General features: G+C 54.5%; 3 protein-coding genes across 4 annotated transcripts; 1 reads left to right on the forward strand and 2 right to left on the reverse strand.

The window, feature by feature from the left end:
- Window positions 1-1,468: 1,468 nt before the first annotated feature.
- On the forward strand, window positions 1,469-7,390 carry ATG4D (autophagy related 4D cysteine peptidase). Its single transcript, XM_024556858.3, has 10 exons — window positions 1,469-2,088; window positions 2,608-2,691; window positions 2,772-2,945; window positions 3,225-3,501; window positions 3,575-3,639; window positions 4,773-4,903; window positions 5,820-5,898; window positions 5,975-6,051; window positions 6,134-6,253; window positions 6,809-7,390. The coding sequence occupies exons 1-10, from the start codon at window positions 1,857-1,859 to the stop codon at window positions 6,989-6,991; spliced, it is 1,422 nt and encodes a 473-aa protein (XP_024412626.2). The 5' UTR covers window positions 1,469-1,856; the 3' UTR covers window positions 6,992-7,390.
- Window positions 7,015-15,673, reverse strand: KRI1 (KRI1 homolog). The gene is made up of 19 exons (XM_024556933.4): window positions 15,551-15,673; window positions 15,365-15,438; window positions 14,550-14,655; window positions 14,088-14,193; window positions 13,775-13,829; window positions 13,651-13,697; window positions 13,282-13,378; window positions 13,114-13,191; window positions 12,677-12,822; window positions 12,233-12,359; window positions 12,052-12,147; window positions 11,791-11,961; window positions 10,762-10,837; window positions 10,573-10,661; window positions 10,361-10,487; window positions 10,146-10,276; window positions 8,778-8,842; window positions 8,569-8,667; window positions 7,015-7,949 (listed from the first exon to the last, which is right to left on the reverse strand). The coding sequence occupies exons 1-19, from the start codon at window positions 15,660-15,662 to the stop codon at window positions 7,613-7,615; spliced, it is 2,139 nt and encodes a 712-aa protein (XP_024412701.1). The 5' UTR covers window positions 15,663-15,673; the 3' UTR covers window positions 7,015-7,612.
- A 445-nt stretch (window positions 15,674-16,118) lies between these two features.
- On the reverse strand, window positions 16,119-18,614 carry CDKN2D (cyclin dependent kinase inhibitor 2D). Of its 2 annotated transcripts, XM_053912082.2 has the most exons (3): window positions 18,500-18,614; window positions 18,094-18,249; window positions 16,119-17,061 (listed from the first exon to the last, which is right to left on the reverse strand). In XM_053912082.2, the coding sequence occupies exons 2-3, from the start codon at window positions 18,232-18,234 to the stop codon at window positions 16,702-16,704; spliced, it is 501 nt and encodes a 166-aa protein (XP_053768057.1). In that variant the 5' UTR covers window positions 18,235-18,249; window positions 18,500-18,614; the 3' UTR covers window positions 16,119-16,701. The 2 variants fall into 2 exon arrangements, with proteins under 2 accessions (XP_053768057.1, XP_024412717.1); XM_024556949.3 differs by lacking the exon at window positions 18,500-18,614 and having other exon boundaries at window positions 18,094-18,493.
- Window positions 18,615-19,281: the final 667 nt, after the last annotated feature.

Here is a 19,281-nt window from a genome sequence, read left to right on the forward strand (position 1 = left end):
TCCTACACTATTCTTACCCTCCCCCTGTCTATTTTCTACCTACCATTTATGCTACTTATTCTCTGTACCTTTCTCCCCTATCTCCCCCTCCCACTCCCCTGTTAATAACCCTCCATGTGATCTCCATTTCTGTGGTTCTGTTCCTGTTCTAGTTTAAATGTCTGTTGTTTAAGCCATCCAGTGTGCAGTGTTTGCCACAGCCTGAGCTGACTTAATCAGGTTGGGTAACTGCTCTGGAAAAAAAATATAGCAGGAAAGGGGAAAAGGAGCCCAGGGATGAGCATGGGTAGGAAATTTGAGAGAGGTCACCCTTCAGGGGTGACATTTTTTAAAATATTTTATTTTTTTTAGAGAGAGGGGAAGAGAAGGAGAAAGAGAGGGAGAGAAACATCAATGTGTGGCCCCCTGTGTGCCCCCCACTGGGGACCCGGCCTGCAACCCAGGCATGTGCCCGGACTGGGAATCAAACAGATGACCCCTTGCTTCACAGTCCGGCGCTCAATCCAATGAGCCACACCAGCCAGAACCAGGGATGACATTGGAATAAAGTCCTGAAGGAGGTTCAGGGGGAGCCATGCAGATATCTCAGGTGGGATGGTACCTGCTAAGTTTGAGAAAGGGAAGTGGCTGGAAGGAAGTGAATGAAGGGAGAGCAGAGGAGAAGTCAAGTCAGTAAGGTGACTGTCCTTTTGTGTTTTCTCCTTCACATTCCCAAACCCTCACTCAAATCCTGTCTTTCTGCCGCAGCGGAAGCCAGTGTGCCTGGGCCGGCCACTAGAGGTCACCCTAGGTTGTAGCTGGCCTTCCTTGAGCCCTAACTGTGCCTCAAAAGCCAAGCTAAGAACTTAACACGGATGAATTTAGCTCCTCCTTCTAACATTCCTCTGAGTTAGACGCATTGACATTTTTTTACAGCTTTATTAAGGTATAATTGACATACATCAAACCACACACATTTAAAGTATACACTCCGATGAGTTTTCCCATCCTGGAAACCATCATTACGGCCCAGATACATAATATAACCCCAACCCCGATCCTCGCCTTTATTAAATTCCTCCCTCTCGCCTCTCCGCACTCTACCCCAGGCAACCACTAATGGTATTAGGACGTTGCACTTTCTAGAGTTTGATATAAATAGACTAGAGAGTATTCTCTTCTTTTTTGTCTTGGCTTCTTTCCCTTAGCAAAATCGTTATGAAGATTCATCTATGTGTAGTGTATTTAAAGCTCATGGGGAAACTGAGGCACACAGAGGTGTGGCCGGGGGTGGGGAGTGAGAGGTGGGAAGCGGATGGGGTGTCACACACAGGGTTGGCCCCAGGCTGAGGGAGGCAATCTGGGCGCCCAGCCCTGAAGGGCGCTCTGGATCCCAGTTAGACTCGGTCACGTGCGGACGGGCGCCTAGGCCCCTGCCAGGAGGTGGGGCCCCAGCTCGCCGGCGGGGGCGGGGCGGGGGCGGGGCTTCCCGGCTCTGGGGCCTCCGATAAGGTCCTGCAGGGGCTCCTCGCGCCTGGGTGGTGAGATAAGGCGGCAGCTGGAGGGCCGGGCGTAGGGGTACTGGGGTGCCGCAGCCTGTGGCGTCCCCAGTGCGGCCACCCGGACAGGGACCAGAGGCAAGGCGCGGGCCGGGGCGGGGCGTCCGCAAATGTTACGCCCTCCTTCCTCCCCGGCCAGGGCAGCTAAAATGGCGGCGACGGCGGTGAGAGCGTCCCGCGCCGGGTCCGGGGTCCTGGTCGCTGCGTCGGGGGCCGAGTAGCGCCTTCAGGGCGCTAGTGTCCCGGACACATCCTGGACCCTGGGGCACTGGCTCGCGGCCCCAACCCGGGCCTTCGGTCCGTCAGTCCGGCGCGCCCATGAACTCTGTGTCGCCGGCCGCCGCGCAGTACAAGTGCGGGAGCCCCGATGACGCGCGCCGCCCCGAGGGCCGCAGAACGCGGGGTCCCCGAGTCCCGGACTCCAACGGTCTGGCACCCTGCGGGGCCAGCGGCCCAGCCCTGGGTTCGTCCGGGGCCGCCTCCGGGGAGCCGGACGAAGTGGACAAATTTAAGGCGAAGTTGCTGACTGCCTGGAACAACGTCAAGTACGGTAAGAAGGGGCTCGGCCCAGGATGAGGGTTCTGGGTACCAGTGAGCTGAGGGTTTGGCCAGGCAGGGGGCTTAGAGGTCGGTGGGAGTCAAGGATCCAGACCCTGCCCTGTATCCCGAGTATTCCACCATTTGTTCTCCTGTGAGTCACCTGTAGGTCCCCCGCCCTGCCCTGCCCAGGGCTATCGGTGACAGGTCCTACAGGGAATGTTTTCAAATCCAGTCCTTCCCCGTGTTACCTTGAGCAAGCTTTTTTACTTCCCTGTGTACCCATTTTTCCCTTCTGTTAAAAGGGGGCAAGAATCAGAACTGCCTTAATTCATCCTGAATTGATGGCCAACACTGGTGGTGCTGTCCCTAGGGTCCCCACTTCCATCTAAGGATATGGCATGGATTTCCCAGTGCCACTCCTGACATGGAAGTAGGACGGTCCCCATTTCACACGTGGGGGACAGGAGTGTTGTTGCTGCCCTATTATGTTAGCATCCATCTGACATCTCGCTGCCCCACATCTCCACAGGTTGGTCAGTCAAAAGCCGGACCAGGTTTAGCAAGATCTCCAGTGTCCACCTCTGTGGCCGCCGCTACTGCTTTGAGAGTGAGGGTGAGCTGGTGGCCCCAGGCCAACGTTGGGAGAGGCCCCCAGGGGTGTTTCGGGTGGAGTTGACAAGCCTGCTCTTATAGGTGACATCCAGCGTTTCCAAAGGGACTTTGTGTCTCGCCTGTGGCTCACATACCGCCGGGACTTCCCACCCTTTGCCGGTGGCTGCTTGACTTCAGACTGCGGCTGGGGCTGCATGTTGCGAAGTGGGCAGATGATGTTGGCACAGGGCCTCCTGCTGCATTTCCTGCCCAGAGGTGAGGGGTGGAGGGGGAAGGGCACACCAGGAATATGAGCCTACCACATAGGTCAGCAGTGTCAGAATTGCTTGTAACTAAAGTTTAAATTCATGTTACCATTGTGTATAAAGTGAGTTTTCAGGGGGAGTTAGTGCAGTTTATAAGTTTCAAGAATATGAAAATTGTTAAACATGGGGTCGGTCTCAGGAGCATTAGAATTGTGTGTAAAGCATGAGTAAATGGGAACTATGAGCCCACGCATTGGCACTGGTTGACAATGTGTTCTATCCCCACCAGACTGGACATGGGCCAGGGGTGCCAGCCTGAGCCCCCCTGAGCCATCAGGGTTGGCCTCGTCCAACCGGTACCGTGGGCCTGCCCACTGCATGACCCCGTGCTGGGCCCAGCGTGCCCCCGAGCTGGAGCAGGAACGCCGGCATCGGCAGATTGTGTCCTGGTTCGCCGACCACCCCCAGGCCCCCTTCGGCCTACACCAGCTGGTGGAGCTCGGGCAGAGCTCAGGCAAGAAGGCAGGTGACTGGTATGGGCCATCTCTTGTGGCACATATACTCAGGTGAGGGCCACATCAGGGGACATGGGACCCACTGGGTACCCCAAGAAACTCAAGCCTTTCTTCTCGGCCCCAGGAAAGCTGTGGAGAGCTGCTCAGAGGTCACCCACCTGGTGGTGTACGTTTCTCAGGACTGTACAGGTGAGGTTTCTCATAACCAAGGTCATGGGGTTATCATCCTGAGCTAGGCAGCTGCTTCTCAGGACCCACCTTTCTCAGAGGCTGAAACAAGTTCTGGTCAGATTCAGGGCCTACACAGGGAGGGAGAGATGCTCAGGATCCCTCCACTACCTCTAGATCCAGCAGAGGAGACTTCAGGGGCTTCTACCTAGGTGATAGAATAAAGGACGTAAGGTGCAGCAGATTCAGTGTCTGGTAGGAGCTCACTCCCTGGTTCACTTTGCTGTGTCTTCACGTGGCAGGATGAGCAAGCTCCCTGGGGTTTCATTTTTATTTATTTATTTTCCCATTCAGGTATATTTGGCCTGTAACAGTGTATTTCAAGTGTGCAACATCATGATTCAATATTTGTGTACAGGGTGGGCAAAAGTAGGTTTACAGTTGTTCATATGGAAATAATATAAGAGTAAACTGTGTTTCATGTACTCACAACTGTAACCCTACTTTTGCTCCACCCTATACACCATGGAAATGATTAACACAATAAATCTAGTTAACATCCGTCACTAAACATAGTTTTAAAAATTGGGGGGTAGGTACCTCTTTCATGAGGAATATTAATCCCATTCTTGAAGGGTCCACCCTCAATGACCTAAGCACCTCCCACACTATCACCTTAGAATTAGGATTTCAACAAGCTTTCAGATCATAGCAGCTGTGTCTCCAAAAAGGGTTGAATCCGCTTCTCTGGGCATCACCAGCAAGGGAGGAGGGGGGGATGGACAGCAGTGGGTTAGACCTGAAGAGGAGGGACACACAGGGCCAATCAGTTGGGGACTGCTCCGTGCTCCCATTTCCGTCCTCGCAAACCCAGACACGGAGTCAGTGAGGGCCGGTCAGGCCTGGGACTAGGAATCGGCTCCACCCCCTCCCTGCTGTGTGTTCTTCATCCAGCTCTCAGGGTCTTGGTTGCTGTCTGTAAAATGGGGGCCCCATGATTGTCTGAGGCTCTGGAAAGACTTCCTTCTCCTGACAATGGAAGTGTCACCCCCAAGCCCTGAGGGTGCTTGGGTGAGGTTGGGCCCTGGGGATGGAGGCCATACTCCGAAGCTTGAAGGGCGGTGAAAAGATGACCTGATGTCTTGTCCTTCCAGTGTATAAGGCGGATGTGGCACGCCTGGTGGCGAGGCCAGACCCCACAGCTGAGTGGAAGTCTGTGGTCATCTTGGTGCCTGTACGGCTGGGTGGCGAGACCCTCAACCCTGTGTACGTGCCCTGTGTGAAGGTAGGTTCAGCCAGATTCACCGTGCCTTCCCCCAGGAGCCCTCCATGGTTTTTTCAGCTTGGGTTAAGTATATCTGTCTCCTTTGTTCCTTCATTTATTTATCCAGTAGTTACAGGGCAGCTGGTATATGCTAAGAAGTCTTCCAGCTGCTGGAGATTCAGAAGTGAACAGGCAAAAATATGTGCCCTCTGGGAGTGAACACTCTAATGACAGGCAGTAGATTTGGAACCAAATAAGACAGCTTTGGTGTTACAACCTGGACTGTAAAGGAACACAGACTAATGATGGAGGGCAGGTGGGGGTGGCTGCAGAACCTAAGAAAGCCCCTCTCCTGCCAGGGGCAGTGAAGAGCCAGAGGAGGAGCGTTCCAGGCAAAGGGAACGGCAAGGCTGGAAAGACCTTGGTGTGTTTACACTCAGACCAAAGGCCAGAGATCTCCCCACAGCCCACAGGACCCCACATCCTATCCCTGTCCCTTCCTGCACTTCATCTGTCCCCACTCTCCTCACTTGTTCTGCTGCAGCCACGGGGGCCTCTTTACCATTCTCAGAATACACCTGCCTCCAGACTTCGCACTTGCTCTTTCCCAAGATGCTGAACTATCATCTTTGCTGAAACATCACCCCGGAGTGAGACCTTTCCTAACTCCTGTACTTAGACTTTCAAAGCCCCCTCGCCTTCTTTATCCTTTTCCCAGTGTAATCACTTCCTGCCATGTGACATAACTCGTCTTCTTTCTCGTTCACCTACCACACATCAACTCCGTAAGACAACCTCTGTCTTGGTCACTGCTGTTCCCCAGGGCCCAGGACAGGCCTGGGCTCACACATACGGGGTGTTTGCTAAGCATTTGTTGAGGAACTGTCTGACAGCACCTGTCCTGAGTCCTCACCTTTGTCCACTGTCTTCCCTGCAGGAACTACTGCGTTCAGAGCTGTGCCTGGGCATTATGGGGGGCAAGCCACGGCACTCGCTGTACTTCATCGGCTACCAGGGTAGGCGTGCCCCATCCATCTCCATCCTGCCTCACCTTACCCTTCCCCACCCCTGCTTACACCTCCTCCCCTGCAGATGACTTCCTGCTCTACCTGGACCCCCACTACTGCCAGCCTGCTGTGGATGTCAGCCAGGCTGACTTCCCCCTAGAGGTGAGCTGGGATCCACAGGGTGGGGTTGGAGGCATGTGGAGGGAGCTGAGGCCCACTAAGCTGCCTCCTTTGTCTGCTTCAGTCCTTCCATTGCACCTCACCCCGCAAGATGGCCTTCGCCAAGATGGACCCAAGCTGTACTGTGGGGTTCTACGCTGGAGACAGGAAGGAGTTTGAGACACTGTGCTCAGAGCTGACCAGGGTGAGCAAGAGTGGCGGAGGGTGAGGGAAGACACACAGAGCTGGAGTGGGAGAGGAATAGGCCTTGAGGCCAGCAGATCTGGGGAGGCTGCTTCCAGGCTGTGTGGTCAAGGTTATCATCCTGCCCTCGAGTTACAAAAGCCTAGCTCTGAGTAGACCCCAAAAGGAGGTATAATATGAAGAGTTAGGGGATGTGCTGCTTTGGGGGACAGCTACATTTGGAGCTCGAGTAGCAGGACCTTTCCTGTCTCTTGGCTCTACTCTCCCATCAGGGCTTTACCCTTATGGTGGCAAGGGTTGGCTGTCAGCCTCTCTGGGCACTACCAGTTTAGTGGAAAGGGAGCCCCACGTTCCCAACACACAGTAAAATCCTAGGGGCGCCCGCCTTTCATTGCCTGCGCTGAGTCATGTGCTCATCACTGAGCCCATCGCTGTCCTGGGTAGCGGAAGTGCTGGTTGGCTGGCCTGGATCATTGCCCTAGGATAACTATGCCCATAAGATCAGTAACTGGTTACTGCTTTGGGGGCTAAGCTGCTGTGTCCTTCCTCCCACCAGGTCCTCAGCTCCTCCTCGACCACAGAGCGGTACCCCATGTTCACCCTGGCCGAGGGCCATGCTCAGGACCACAGCCTAGATGGCCTTTGCTCCCAGCTGCCCCAGCCGACTCTGCAGCTCCCTTGCACTGGGCGGCTCCTCAAGGCCAAGCGCCCAAGCTCTGAGGACTTTGTGTTTTTATAAAAGGGACGGGATGGGGGAGAAGATAGGACAAACGTTATTTATTTTTTTATTTATATCACTGGGTGTGGGAGCTGGAACTCTGATGGTGATGGTACTTCCCCCCCGCACCCCCTTGATGAGTGCAGCTGAGACCAGCACAGGAAGCCTCCAGGCTGGGGCCATCAAGCCAGGGACAGGGCCTACAGGCCTGCCTCCTACCAGCTAGGCCCCCTATCACAGGGCAGGCAGGGAGGGATAGGCGGGCTCCTAGGCACCCACTCAGGGCCTGACTCATGTACTGTAGTTTGCACTGGACCGCCTGTGCCCCTCACTGATCTTCAAAGCCCCTGTCCTACCAAGGCCTGGTGGTGTGGGAACTATGGCTGCTCAGGGCTAATAAAGCCGTCTGACTTGACCTCAGCTCTGGCTCGACCCAGCATTTGAGAGATGGGACTTGGTGCAACCTCAAGGTGAGGTGTCCAAGTTCCCCAGGGAGCTTGTTAAGTAGCCCTCAACTTCCACATCTGTTAAGGTGGAAGTTCTCCCTTGCCCACAGGGAGACGTGGGTCTATACAGGAGGAATGCATCCAGGGGCTTGATTGAAGGAAAGGAACATGCATGCCCTTGCCTGCTGCATCGAGCTCAGAGGCCACTCTTGGGCCTCTGCTGTTTCCTCCATTGCTGGCCCAGCAGGCGGAAGTGCATCCGTTTTGGATTGAGACCAAAGGCCTGCAATCTCTGGTGACTGAACTCCTGTCCTCCAAGCTTCACTGTGGAGCCCAGGAGACGAGCCTTCTTGCCCCTCCTCTGCCTCTGGGTGGCTGGCTTCTCAGCAGGGGACACAGAGGCCTCTTTCTGTACTGGGGGGCTCTCAGGCTGGGGCTGCTTCCTGCAGGCCCCATCAGGTAACAGCAGCTGCCCCTGTGGGCCAGCTTTGTCTCTCTGTGGCTTCCTTGTGGCTTCTGTGGGTGTCTCTGTCCTGGGGGAAGAAAGATGGGACTCAGGCCAGGAACAATGAAGCCCCTTCCTGGGTGTACATCCCCCATTTTAAAGCTAAGGAAAGGAGAGGCTCAGAGAGGTGGCAACGCAGCAATTCAGAGGCCTGCCTGGAATTCACACCTGGGTCTGACACAAGCACTGGGGTTTTTCCGCTGGATCCTGAGGCTGGATTGTGTTGCTGATAATTCTGGTATCTTAACCTATGCTTACACTAAGCTACTCATATAAGTTAACTCATTCCAGCTTTAAATCAACTCCAGGAACTACCATCCCTGCTGTGGAGACCAGGAAATAACATATAATAGCTATGCAGACTTTACTATGTTTTAAGCACTTCAGATGAACTTACTCTCTTAATCCTCAAAAAACCCAACAAGAAATGAACCATCTTTAACCCCATTTTATAAATGAGGAAACAGGTCCTGAGAAGGGAAGTGACCAGCCCAAGGTCACACAGCTGTAGCCCAGCCAGAATTTGAACTCAGGTCTCGGATCAGGGTGGGCCCAGCCCAAGGTCACGCAGCAAATGGCTACCAGAGCGAGACTCAAACCCAGGCCCAGTGGGCTCCCCAGCCTGCCCTCCAGTAAGCAACACTCACTCCTCTGGGCAGAGCGATTTGAAGATCTGCCTCTTTTTCCGTAAGTTCTGGGCCTTCTGGCTGTACGCCCTCTTGTCCTGCAGCTCCTCCTGCTCCGACCTTTGGGCACCCAGCAGACACACCTGTCATTGGATGCTCTGGGAGGTGCCCAGGCATGCCTGCCTGCCTGCCCCTCCTCCCTGACACCTGGCCCAGCCCCACCCCATCACCTATACATGCAGGTCTTCTTCAGGGAGCACCACCGGTTCAACTCCTTATCATCAGCAGCGAGGATCTGTACAGGAAGGGACAGTGGGGTCCTGCTGTGTGAGCCCTGACTCTAAGCCTTAGTCACCTCACCAGTCAAAGCAGGGTAATGCTAGTACCACCCAATAGGGACATCCCGATGATAGGAGAGAACTGAGGACTGTGGGGGCCAATCCATGTTGTCTGCAGAGGACATCAGATAGGGAAACAGGTTCAGAAAGGCGTTCCTTGCCCAAGTCACACAGCCAGGAAGGGGCTGATTTCAGATTCCAGGGCCCTGGAGCCCTCAGCCATGCACCTCAGTCCCAGCAGCCTCAGGGCAGAGGTCTCTGCCAATCACTAGATTTGCTAGTTACAGATGAGGCCCAGGTTCTCAACCTCCAGGCTCCTGCCCCCAGCCTGCAGTTTCCTCATTTATGCAGTGAGCCCCTCAGAACCTATTGGAAGGTGGTCGAGAACAAGTGAATGCAGATGGCATAAGCTCAGTAAACATCAGCTGTTTTTGCTGGCCAGGGACAGTCAAGCACCCACAGCCACCACGGATGGCTAAGGGACAACACAGCCACGAGGCAGGGCTGTTATTAAGACTGTTTTACAAATGGGAAACTGAGGCACAGAGCCTTGAGTCACATGTCCAAGGTCACAGCTGGAGAGTGGCTAAGGCAGGATTTGAACCCAGACCATCTGGTTCCAGAGCCCCCCAGTCTTAATGGCCACCTTGCTGCCAATATATAGTAACAGAATTAAAGGTACAGTTGACCCCTGAGCAAGATGGGTTTGAACTGCATGGGTTCATATATATATATATATGAATGTATTTTCCTTATAATTTTAACATTTTTTTCCAGTTTACTTTCTTGTAAAAATACAGTATATAATATGTATAACATACGAAGTATATGTTAACCAACTGTTTATGGTATCAGTAAGGCTCCCAGTCTACAGTAGGTTATTAGTACATTCAGCTTTCTGCATCTGCAAAGGTCGAATCCACAGATTCGAAACTGCAGCTATGAAGGGAAAACTATAATTAGATTTTGGGGGAATCAAAAATTATACACAGACTGTTGACTGGACAAGGGTCAGCAACCTAACCCACATGTTGTTCAAGGGTCAACTGTGATATTTACAAGGGACTGTTTGAAGCCCCACCCCACCCCACCCCCATCTCATAGAAACCCTTTGAGGCAGGAAATATCAGTACTCTCATTAGCACTATTCCTGTCATTTTTGATATGAGGAAACAGGTCGTGTGGCAACAACCTCTGGCTCTGTGCTCCCTCTTGCCTCCTGGGTGCCTCCTGGTGTCCCATGTCTACCTGGGGCCCTACCTCTTCAGTGCTGAGCCCAAAGTCACAGGGCACCACGGTGCGGTACTTGAATCGACAGGGTAGGTCGTCGATGATGTCCTCATAGTCCAGCCGGTAATACTCATCCAGGTACTCCTCAAAAGTCTTATCCCCTACATGGGCAGAGGGCAGGCTTCTGGGGTGTGCTGGCCCTGCAGAACCCCTGCCCACCCACCGCATGCCCACCCAGACCTCACCAGGGCTATACACAGGCTTCTCTTGCCCCACAGCTGCAGCGAAAGGCGACTTGCGCTTCTTCTTGCCCGTTAAGGGGGCCTCACGCTTCCTCTTCTGCAGCTGGCTGGGATCATAGTCAGCATCCATCTGCCAAGACAAGCATGTAAGACCAGCTCTCATGGCCCATGGGACCCTCCAAGGCAGCCCCTCACCCCCTGCTGACGGCACCTACATTGAAGTCTGGGTCCTCACAGTGCAGCTCCTGCTGGCTCCAGTCTCCACCATGCTCCAGCCCAGTCCATGTGTCCCAGTTCCAGTCATCTGGTTCCAGAGGACAGACAGGCAGGAATAGGCCCAGGGGGTTCAGGATGGGACCTCAGGCTTTAGGCCCAGCACTCCCACCCCTGCCCAGTTACCTCACCTTCAAGCCCTTCCTCTTCCTCAAATTGTGGCTTCTCCTCCTCCATCGTGCCATAGTACTCGTCCCCGAAGCATTTCTGCAGGGCCAGGGGCCGGGGGGATCAGCAGGGCCCAAACCCTCCCCGATAGCTTTATTCCTGTGCCTTATATGGCCTCCTAGCATCCTATCAGGACCCAGCTCCTGATGTGGGTGACAAAGCCAGCCAGCTTTAAGACCCCATGTCCTCCTGCATGTCCCCATCACCACTCACAACCCTGCAGGTTGCACCCATACAGTCAAGTGCCTGCCACTAGGCTGGGGGCTCTGAGAAGGCAGGGACCTCTATGCTGCCTGGTGCTTGGCATACAGTGAATGTTAAGACTGGTTCTCGCCACTCCATGAGCTCCAATGGGGCTGAAACCCCAGCACCCAGTTCAGGGCCTGGCAAAGGTGGAGACTGCTAAACATGTCATTTATTGAGCACCTACTATATGCCCAATACTGGCTACATCTCGCATCTGCACAATCACCCCAAGACAGAAAATACCTCCTTTCTACAGAGAATCTGAAACACAGGACTGAGAAACTTCTAAAAAGTGAAAGTTAAGCTCCAACCACATAGCACCCCCAGTCTGGTTTTCATCTGGCCTACCTATATACCCTCAGTCCCTTTCCCTGACTTCCCAGGCTGTTCAGGGGCCTCTTTGGGGCTCCCATGGTCCCCACTGCGGCCCACACAGCCTGCATCACCTGTTTCTATGGCCTGATGTTACACTCCCAGAAACACAACTATAAATATTAATGGTGCAATAAATGAGTTTAAAGGAAATACAATGACTCACTGTTTCTTGAGCACTTACCAACTAAACTTACGTGTATTCCTCTTGAGCTACTCTTACAACAGCTCTGTGGTAGATGCGATTGTTAGACCCACTTTACAGACAGGGACAAAGGCTCGGAGAGGCTACACAGCTAAGAAACACCACTGATTCCAGAGCCCCAATCCCAAGCACTTGGCTGCACGGCCGGGCCTGAGTGTGGGGGCCATACCTGCATGAGCTGGTCATGCTGAGTAGGGTCAAAGTCGTCCTCAAGGTCCTGTTCCTCAAAGCCCACTGTTTCATTGCCTGTAACCAGCCTCAGCTTCTCTAGCTTGGCCAGAATCTCCTTCCTCTTCAGGTTCTTCAGCTGCTTAAGTTCCTCCTGCTTTTTTGCTTTCTCCTGTGGGTGGCACGCCAGATGAAGAGAGAGGGTATAGATTCTCTCCACAGGCTAGGGGCCCTCCTGAACCCACCACCCCCTCACACTCACCCTCCTCTTCCGCTCCCGCATCTCCTCCCTCTTCTCCTTCCTGCGCTCGTCCTTGCGGCGCACGGAGGACGCAATGCTCCGAGGGTAGGTCTTGACCTGTGGGCCACAGAGATGACTCTGGACTCTCTCATTGTGGCTGTCATGGGCTGGCTCCTCCCAAGTCCCAGCCCTGGCAACCTACCAAAGCCGAGTCTGGCTCCTCGAAGCGGAAATTGTACTTGTGCTCAAATTCCTCCTGCTTCTTCAGAAACAGCTCCCCCTCGTCTGAGGAGTCGTCCACAAACAGCTGGACCAGGGGGCCTGGGACCCTGAGGGACGAGAAAGAGCAGGGCAGGGTCAGTGGCACTCCTGTGTACGAGCAGTATTAACACAGTCAATCCTCCCAAGGACCCTATGGAAGGTGCCACTGTTACTCCAACTGTATAGATGGGGAAACTGAGGCATGGAAGTCTAGCAGCAGGGTGAGGATTTGAACTAGTACCACCTGGCTCCAAAACCCACACTCCATGGCTCTTCCACACAGGTGACTAACACTGCTACCATTTGTGTGAAAAAGCCAACACTGGTGCACTTGCTTTCTAGCCAGCATTGGCTCCAGGCCCCCGGTGAAAACACGGTTGCTCACCTTTCTTCCTCCTCCTCCTCCTCTTCCTCTTCTTCTTCCTCCTCCTCATCTCCCTCTTCCTCATAACGCTTGCTGAGGATATAATCCCGCAGGAACTGCTCTCCCTCATCCAGTTCTGGGTTGTTCCAATATTCCTTAAGGTGAGTCTGGGAGTGAAGGGGTCACAGGACCCAGGTTAGACACTCAGAGGCAGGGAAGCAGGGTGGATATGGGCATCACGTGGACTCAAGTAACTCAAACTTCACAGCTGGCCTATGACATAGATGAAGGGTATTATTCCCACTTCATAGACATACAAACTGAGGCCTGGAAAGGGGCCCAACCATCTTCACAGTCTGTGCTCTTAGCTACCCCTTCAAGGGCTGGGTTCTGGAAAAAGGTTGGATGAAGGCAGGAAAGGCAGTGTAGTCCTTCAGCAACCACGCGTGCAAACTCACCAGGTCTTGCAGGGTCTCAGGATTCTGAACCTCCTTCTGCCCCTTCAACCATTCGATGTAGTCGGCATCCTCCTGGGCCTGGGGGAAGGCCAGCATGGAGGGTCTGCAGGAGCCCAAGCATTGCCCATCTGCCAACAGCCCTCGTCCAGCAGGGGCCCCAGCTCCTACCTTCTCCTCCTTGGTTTTAGCGCGTTTCTGCAGCAACCCAGAACCACCTTCCCCAGCGCTATCTTCATCTTCACTGTCCTCAACAAATGCTCGGAAGCTGTCCACATAAGAGAACAAGTCTTAAAACAGCCAGGCTAGGCCTGTCCACTGCCCCAGCAATAACCCTGTTCACTAAACCCTGAGTTCCTCTGACAAGCTCAGAGGGGTCTGAGACACAGAGGGCATTATCATCCCCATTTAACAGATCAGGAAGCTGAGGCATGGTGAGAGCAAGTAACGTGCTTAAGGACACAAGTTGGATTTGAACTCAGACCTGTCTAAACCCAGTCTCAACTCCTATGAATCTGTCCACTCATCGGCCCAACTCACCTTTCCTTGAGCTGTTGTTGTTCTTCCACATAACTGTTGGACGAGACCTGCTCAAGATAGGGTACCGTGGGCCTCAGGCCCAGCCCTGGGCCCCCCAGTCCTCCCCAGCCCCTCCACCACCCACCTGAAGTCTCTCATTGGATGTCTCCCCGTCTGAATTCTCCTCGTCAACGTATTTGCTGTGCAAGGAAGGATTGGGGCTTCAAAACAGACTCCCCACAGTCTATCTGTCCCAGCACAATGAGGGGCAGTTACGAGCTGCAGGTCAAGGCGCCAATGGGGTGCAGGCCATCATGGAGGAAACTGTTCTCTGGCATTCCCTCAATTCTGGTGAGTCACTGGCTTCTTCCCACCCCTGCCCCGAAGACCCCCATGCACCCACTGGCTCTGGGAAGTCGGGGCAAGGGATCGTATGTGTCAGGCCTTCTCCTCCTCACCCTTCTTTCTCCAGGATAACCTTCCTCTCATAGTCCTTCAGGTACATGGGCCGCACCTTCTTTTGCTTCTTGGCTGCCAGCTTCTCCTCGCTCTCCGAGGATGTTGCTGCAGAATCACCAAAAGACACCTGCCATTACCAACAACCACAACATCCTTCTTTCCCCAGGCACGGAGTCCCACTGGGCTAGGCCAGGGTCAGACGAAGGCTTCAGATCCCCAGGCCATCAGTTCCCAGGTGTACAACATTTATCATATCAGCTACCACCTGGTAGTACCTGGCTGTGATTACTCAGTGAGTAATTCACACTCGGAACAGTACGAGGCACACAGTTATTAACATCAACAGGTAATAATCTAAGATACTCTGCTAAGCACTTTTGATATAAAACGATTCATTAAATAGTCACAACAGATGATAAGGCCATGAGGAACCTGAGCCTTGGAGAGGCGCAGCCCCAGACCTGTTCTCTGGTAGAAGGTAGCATCTTCCTGATAAATGCAAGGATCCTTCTTCTTCAGCAGGGAGAGTGTCCTGTAAAAGTCTCGGTCCTGCTGGGGGTCAAATTCCTAGGGCAAGAAAAGGATTGGGAACAGATATCAGGAGGAAGGTGGTGAGAGTTATGGAAGGCAGTAAGCAACTGGGGTAGGTGGGCTGAGAGGGTGTGGGAATTAGGGTGGAGGGGTGGGCATACATTAGATGGAATGAAAGGGGATCCCACTAGGGAGAGGCAGGTGCGGTGAGGGAGTGTCAAACAGGGAGAGAAGGGAGGGAGGGCCATACATAATATGTATAGGACCTGAGACAGAGCAGGGTAGTAGACAAAGGGCGGATACTTCCTGAGGACCTGGGATTGACATGGGGCAGGTAGAAGAGACGGCCCATAGCAGACAGCGGGAGGGACTGGGCTGCACAGTGAGGTAGGTAGGAAGATGATGTGGCTGACGTGGGAAGAAGCTGGGTGCCCCGTGTGGCAGATGCCCCACTTTGGGGAGAGAGTAGGAAACAGAAATGGTTAGATTCTTGGAAGGTAAAAAGGGGGAGAAAGGGGTCACATCAAACACAGCAGGATGAACAGGTGGATCCACAGCGGGGGGAGGAGTGGATTTGGCCACCGCCTGGGAATCAGGAGGGCACCTGTCTGATACTCATGGGATTGGGGGCGGGGGTTTGGAAGCGACGGAGTTGCAAGCTAGCCGACCCCAGTAGTTGGGGTCAGAATATGGTGGCGGCCTTGAACGCCTCCCGTACGTCCGGGGCCGGGGTGAGGAAGCTCACCACGCGCTCGTCGCTGGAGTCAGACTCGGAGCTGGAGTCCTCTCCGCTGTCTCGGTCGCGGTATCGATCTTTCACTGAGGGGCACAGATGGGAAGCCCCCAGATCAGAATGGGGGGACTATACCAACCCCCACTTCCCGATGGCCCAGCAGCGTGTGCGGCCCGCGAGCATGAGCCCCGCACTCACGCCGTTGGAGCTCCTCGCGTTCCCGGTAGCGGGTGTACCGCGCAGCAAACGCCGCGTTCACCCGCAACGGAGAAGATCCGCGCGGCTCCCTCATGGCGGCCCTGCGGTCCATTGCGCACGCGTACGGCGAGCGCCCCCAAGAGGCGGGCTGCTCTAAAGCCCTGCCCAACACGAACTTTAAAGGGGGAGGAGCTTCACGAACCTTGCCTAACCCCGCCTTCGGATTTTCCGGAATTTCTTACGCCTCTAGACCGCAGTCTACGCCCACGGTCACGCCTCTGCAGGGAAGGCTTCAGCCACCGCCCACCCCACCCCAGGGCTACCCGCACCCAGCTGACATCTGGGGGCCCTTTCTCCACTCGCGGTTTCCTGCCTCCCTTCCGTTCCGACAGCGCAAACCGCTGCCCCACCCAACTCACTCACTCCTGGCGCCCTGGGAATTACTACTGTCTTCCCTCCCCCGAAGCATCTATGATCTGCGACCCTCGTGCCCACCCCCACGAATATCCTGAAGGTGTGACTCTCCATCGCAGACTCAAAAATCACAAACCACCAGCACTTTGATCACGCACAAGAATTAATTTAATGGGTAAAACATTAAATTACCACACAACTTCTTTCCATAAAGGTTAATAAATAGAATCTTTTTTAAAAATGCTGTACAAGAAGAGACTGGAAAACAAGCTTCCAACAAAATATGAACTCATACTACCCTTTTATTCATTTGGAACTTCCCCCTCCCCCCATGCTCATAAGCAGTGTGCACCTTGAGGTCTCTCTCTGGGTACAGTCAGCCAAAGTTGCCAGGTTCCAGGAGCCCTGGAAGCAATGACCTCACTCTGGGGCTCAGGCTTTAAATGCCCTGCCCTTCAGACTCATCAGCTGCCCCAGCAGTCTAGGGCGTGGAGGAAATTGAACCGTTTAGGTGGCTGTTGCCTACAGGAGTCCTTCTCACCAAACACACAATAGGGAAAAACAAATGAGAATGCCCCTTAAACACACAAACCCAAGAAATCAATACCAACAAGCCACAAACTGGTGCCCCTCCAGCTTGGCAGTGGGCAGGAAAAGCAAAAAGAGAAAGTGTTTCTTTCCTCCTCTTCTGAGATAGAACCCAGCTGGGTCCCATTGCTGCAGTAGGTGGCTCTGGGTCACAGTGGTGCCACCATGTGCCCTTGCAGTATGTCCATAAGATCCTGAGCCCCTCTTCCCTGTGCCAGCTCCAGGGGTGTGAGCCCTCTGGTATCCCTGTGATGGAGATCAGACTCAGCAGCTAGGAAGCTGACCACAGACGCGTGGCCCTCTCGCACTGCTAGATGGATGGGGAGCGCCCCGGTGTTATCAGGTGTGTTGACATCAGCACCATGCTCTACCAAAACCTTCAGAGTGTCGAGGAATCCAGTGCGGGCTGCATCATGGGCTGGAGTGGTGCCAGAGGCATCCTGGACATTAGGGCTGGCACCTTGCTTCAGGAGCTCCAGGGCGATGGTGGGGCTGCCAAACATCATGACCTGTGCAGGGGCAGAGTGCAAGGGGGGTGTCCTCAAGGGAGGGATTCCAGGAAAAGACATCAATGAAAAGAGGGTTCATTCAGAAATAGGGAACATCAGAGAAGAAGTCATCTGGAGAATGGAAAAAGCCCAGGGAACACAAGCCCCTAGAGAACAAGGTCTCCTAGGAAGAGCAACCCCACCAAGAAACTGGTAACCCCCTAACGATAAGATACCTCTTTAGAAATAACCCTCATGCAAACTTTCAAAGAACCTAAGACCCTCTTCAAGGAACCAGAGGACCACCCCCCCTTCAGATGTGGGAAATCGCCAGGACATAAAAACCTCCAGGAATTGGTCTCAAAATGAGAACTGTCCCCCCTCCCCCCAGAGAACACAGTCCCCTCAAGGGAAAGGAGATGCCCAGGGAACCTGAAACCCCTTCTCCAAAAAAATAGCCCCTCTCATATAATTGGGATGCTACTTAGAGCACCTGAACCCCTCAAGAAATGGGGTTCTCCACAAAAATGACTCCCAGGGTATAAGGTACTACCATGCAATCTGTAACTGTTCCCCCAGTAGGACACCCCCCACCATGATACACCAGGAATATGAAAAAATCCAGCATCCTCCCCCCACCCCGCAAGAAACTGGATACCTCTCATGGAACCCACTAGACAATTAGAACGCCCTGGAGCCATAAATCCCTCCTTCCAGCGATCGGATTCCTCGCCTCCCGTCCCCATAGAAGCCCAAAGAAACCAGAGCCGTCCCCATGAAAATGGTACCCAAAGAAGCTGAACTCTCATTCATGGAATAAGAACCTTCCCAAGGAAACTGAATCCCCAGCACCCAAAGAACAAGGAATTCTCCAGAGATGGAAAGCCTTCCCTTCCCCCATCCACCACCCACACACGAAAGGGGACCTCAAGGAGCAACGTCAGCCCAGAAATGGAGGACAGGATCCCAGTCGGCCACCACAGGGGGCAGGAGACTTTGGAGAAGGGGTCTGGGATCTCAGTTCTCTCCTGGCTCTGTATAGACCGGCCTCACCTGCAGCGCTGTCTTGCCGAAGCGGTTCAAGACGTCGGGGTGCACCAGCTCACGGGACAGAAGGCGGCGCACCTCCTCCACGTCGCCCCGGGCCGCGGCTCCGCTTAGCCGGTCGCCGGCACGGACCTCCTCCAGCAGCATTTCGACACTGACGGCCTGAGAAGCCCCCCGCCCCACCCCGACGCAGTCAGGGCGGGGAAAACCGCGGATACTGGCCCAAATAGCCCTCCCTCTGAGTGCCCACCCAGCGAAAGGCTGACGGCCCGGCTAGCCAGTCCGGGGCTCCAGAGCGACCCCCACCTTCCCGGCCGGCTCCTCCCCTCTGTCAGCCAGCAGGTTGCAAGGGGCTGGGAACCCGGCCCAACCCTCCAAGGCCTGCAGGGGGCCTGGTCTCCGCCCAACTCACCCTCCCTCCTCCTCCACGGGCGGGGTCTCTTCTGAACGGACACGCCGACGCGGCCCCGGAGCAATCCGCTAGGGGGCGGAGACAGCGCTCTCTCTAGGCCCCGCCCTTGAACGCGGCAGATTTGTTTTCTTATGAACTTGCTACTTTGTAGCCCGGCTGTGTTGCCCCTCGCCCGACCTTGCGGCGCTCAGCCCACACGTTCAGTGCAGCCAATGGCTACGCGTTGCCGAGGAGGGTTTGCGCTCCGCCGTGGGCGGTATCGCTCCTGATTGGCCGATCCGCGGCGATTGGTGGACCGCCAGCAATGGCGGGGTTTTCGGTTTTTCAAATGCTCCTGGCGGGCGGGAGAGCGGGCCCGTTTAACTGACCCGAGGAAGGTCAGTGGCAGAGTAGCGCGGGCTGCCCCAGGACCTCGGCACCTCCGTGAGGGAAAAGAGGTAGGGTGGGGGCTGCCCAGTCCGGGGTTCCACCATTCAGCCACGCGGTAAGAATTTATTCGCCCTTACAGGGTTGCGGAGCGTTTTATTTCATTCACTCATCACGTACAGGAACCGTTCCCAGTGCTGGGGAGCGCACATTCAAGCACGTAAATAATTTAAGATAGCGTTAAGCACCGTGACAAAAATAAAACGGGGAAATGAAGGTGGGTGAGGAAGAAATACCGTTTCGGTTCAGATTGAGCTAGCCCTAGCATAACAAGTGCAAGGGTGGGGAGAAACGTTCACGCCGCAGCTGCCACGTGGTTGAGTCTGGGAGGTGGCTCTTACCGAAGCCTTCATTCA

Source organism: Desmodus rotundus, chromosome 9, assembly GCF_022682495.2.
Source record: "Desmodus rotundus isolate HL8 chromosome 9, HLdesRot8A.1, whole genome shotgun sequence".
NCBI classification, from domain to species: Eukaryota; Metazoa; Chordata; class Mammalia; order Chiroptera; family Phyllostomidae; genus Desmodus; species Desmodus rotundus.

Excerpts from the sequence above, each read along its gene's own strand:
- ATG4D (XM_024556858.3), top strand. The coding sequence starts at position 1,857 with ATGAACTCTGTGTCGCCGGCCGCCGCGCAGTACAAGTGCGGGAGCCCC. Across the intron at positions 2,692-2,771 it reads CTACTGCTTTGAGAGTGAGG|GTGACATCCAGCGTTTCCAA; the intron begins GTGAGCTGGTGG and ends CTGCTCTTATAG. Across the intron at positions 4,904-5,819 it reads TGTACGTGCCCTGTGTGAAG|GAACTACTGCGTTCAGAGCT; the intron begins GTAGGTTCAGCC and ends TCTTCCCTGCAG.
- KRI1 (XM_024556933.4), bottom strand. The coding sequence starts at position 15,662 with ATGGACCGCAGGGCCGCCATGAGGGAGCCGCGCGGATCTTCTCCGTTG. Across the intron at positions 14,194-14,549 it reads TACCTTCTACCAGAGAACAG|CAACATCCTCGGAGAGCGAG; the intron begins GTCTGGGGCTGC and ends GTGATTCTGCAG. Across the intron at positions 12,823-13,113 it reads CTGAGACCCTGCAAGACCTG|ACTCACCTTAAGGAATATTG; the intron begins GTGAGTTTGCAC and ends CTTCACTCCCAG.
- CDKN2D (XM_053912082.2), bottom strand. The coding sequence starts at position 18,234 with ATGCTGCTGGAGGAGGTCCGTGCCGGCGACCGGCTAAGCGGAGCCGCG. Across the intron at positions 17,062-18,093 it reads TCGGCAAGACAGCGCTGCAG|GTCATGATGTTTGGCAGCCC; the intron begins GTGAGGCCGGTC and ends GCCCCTGCACAG.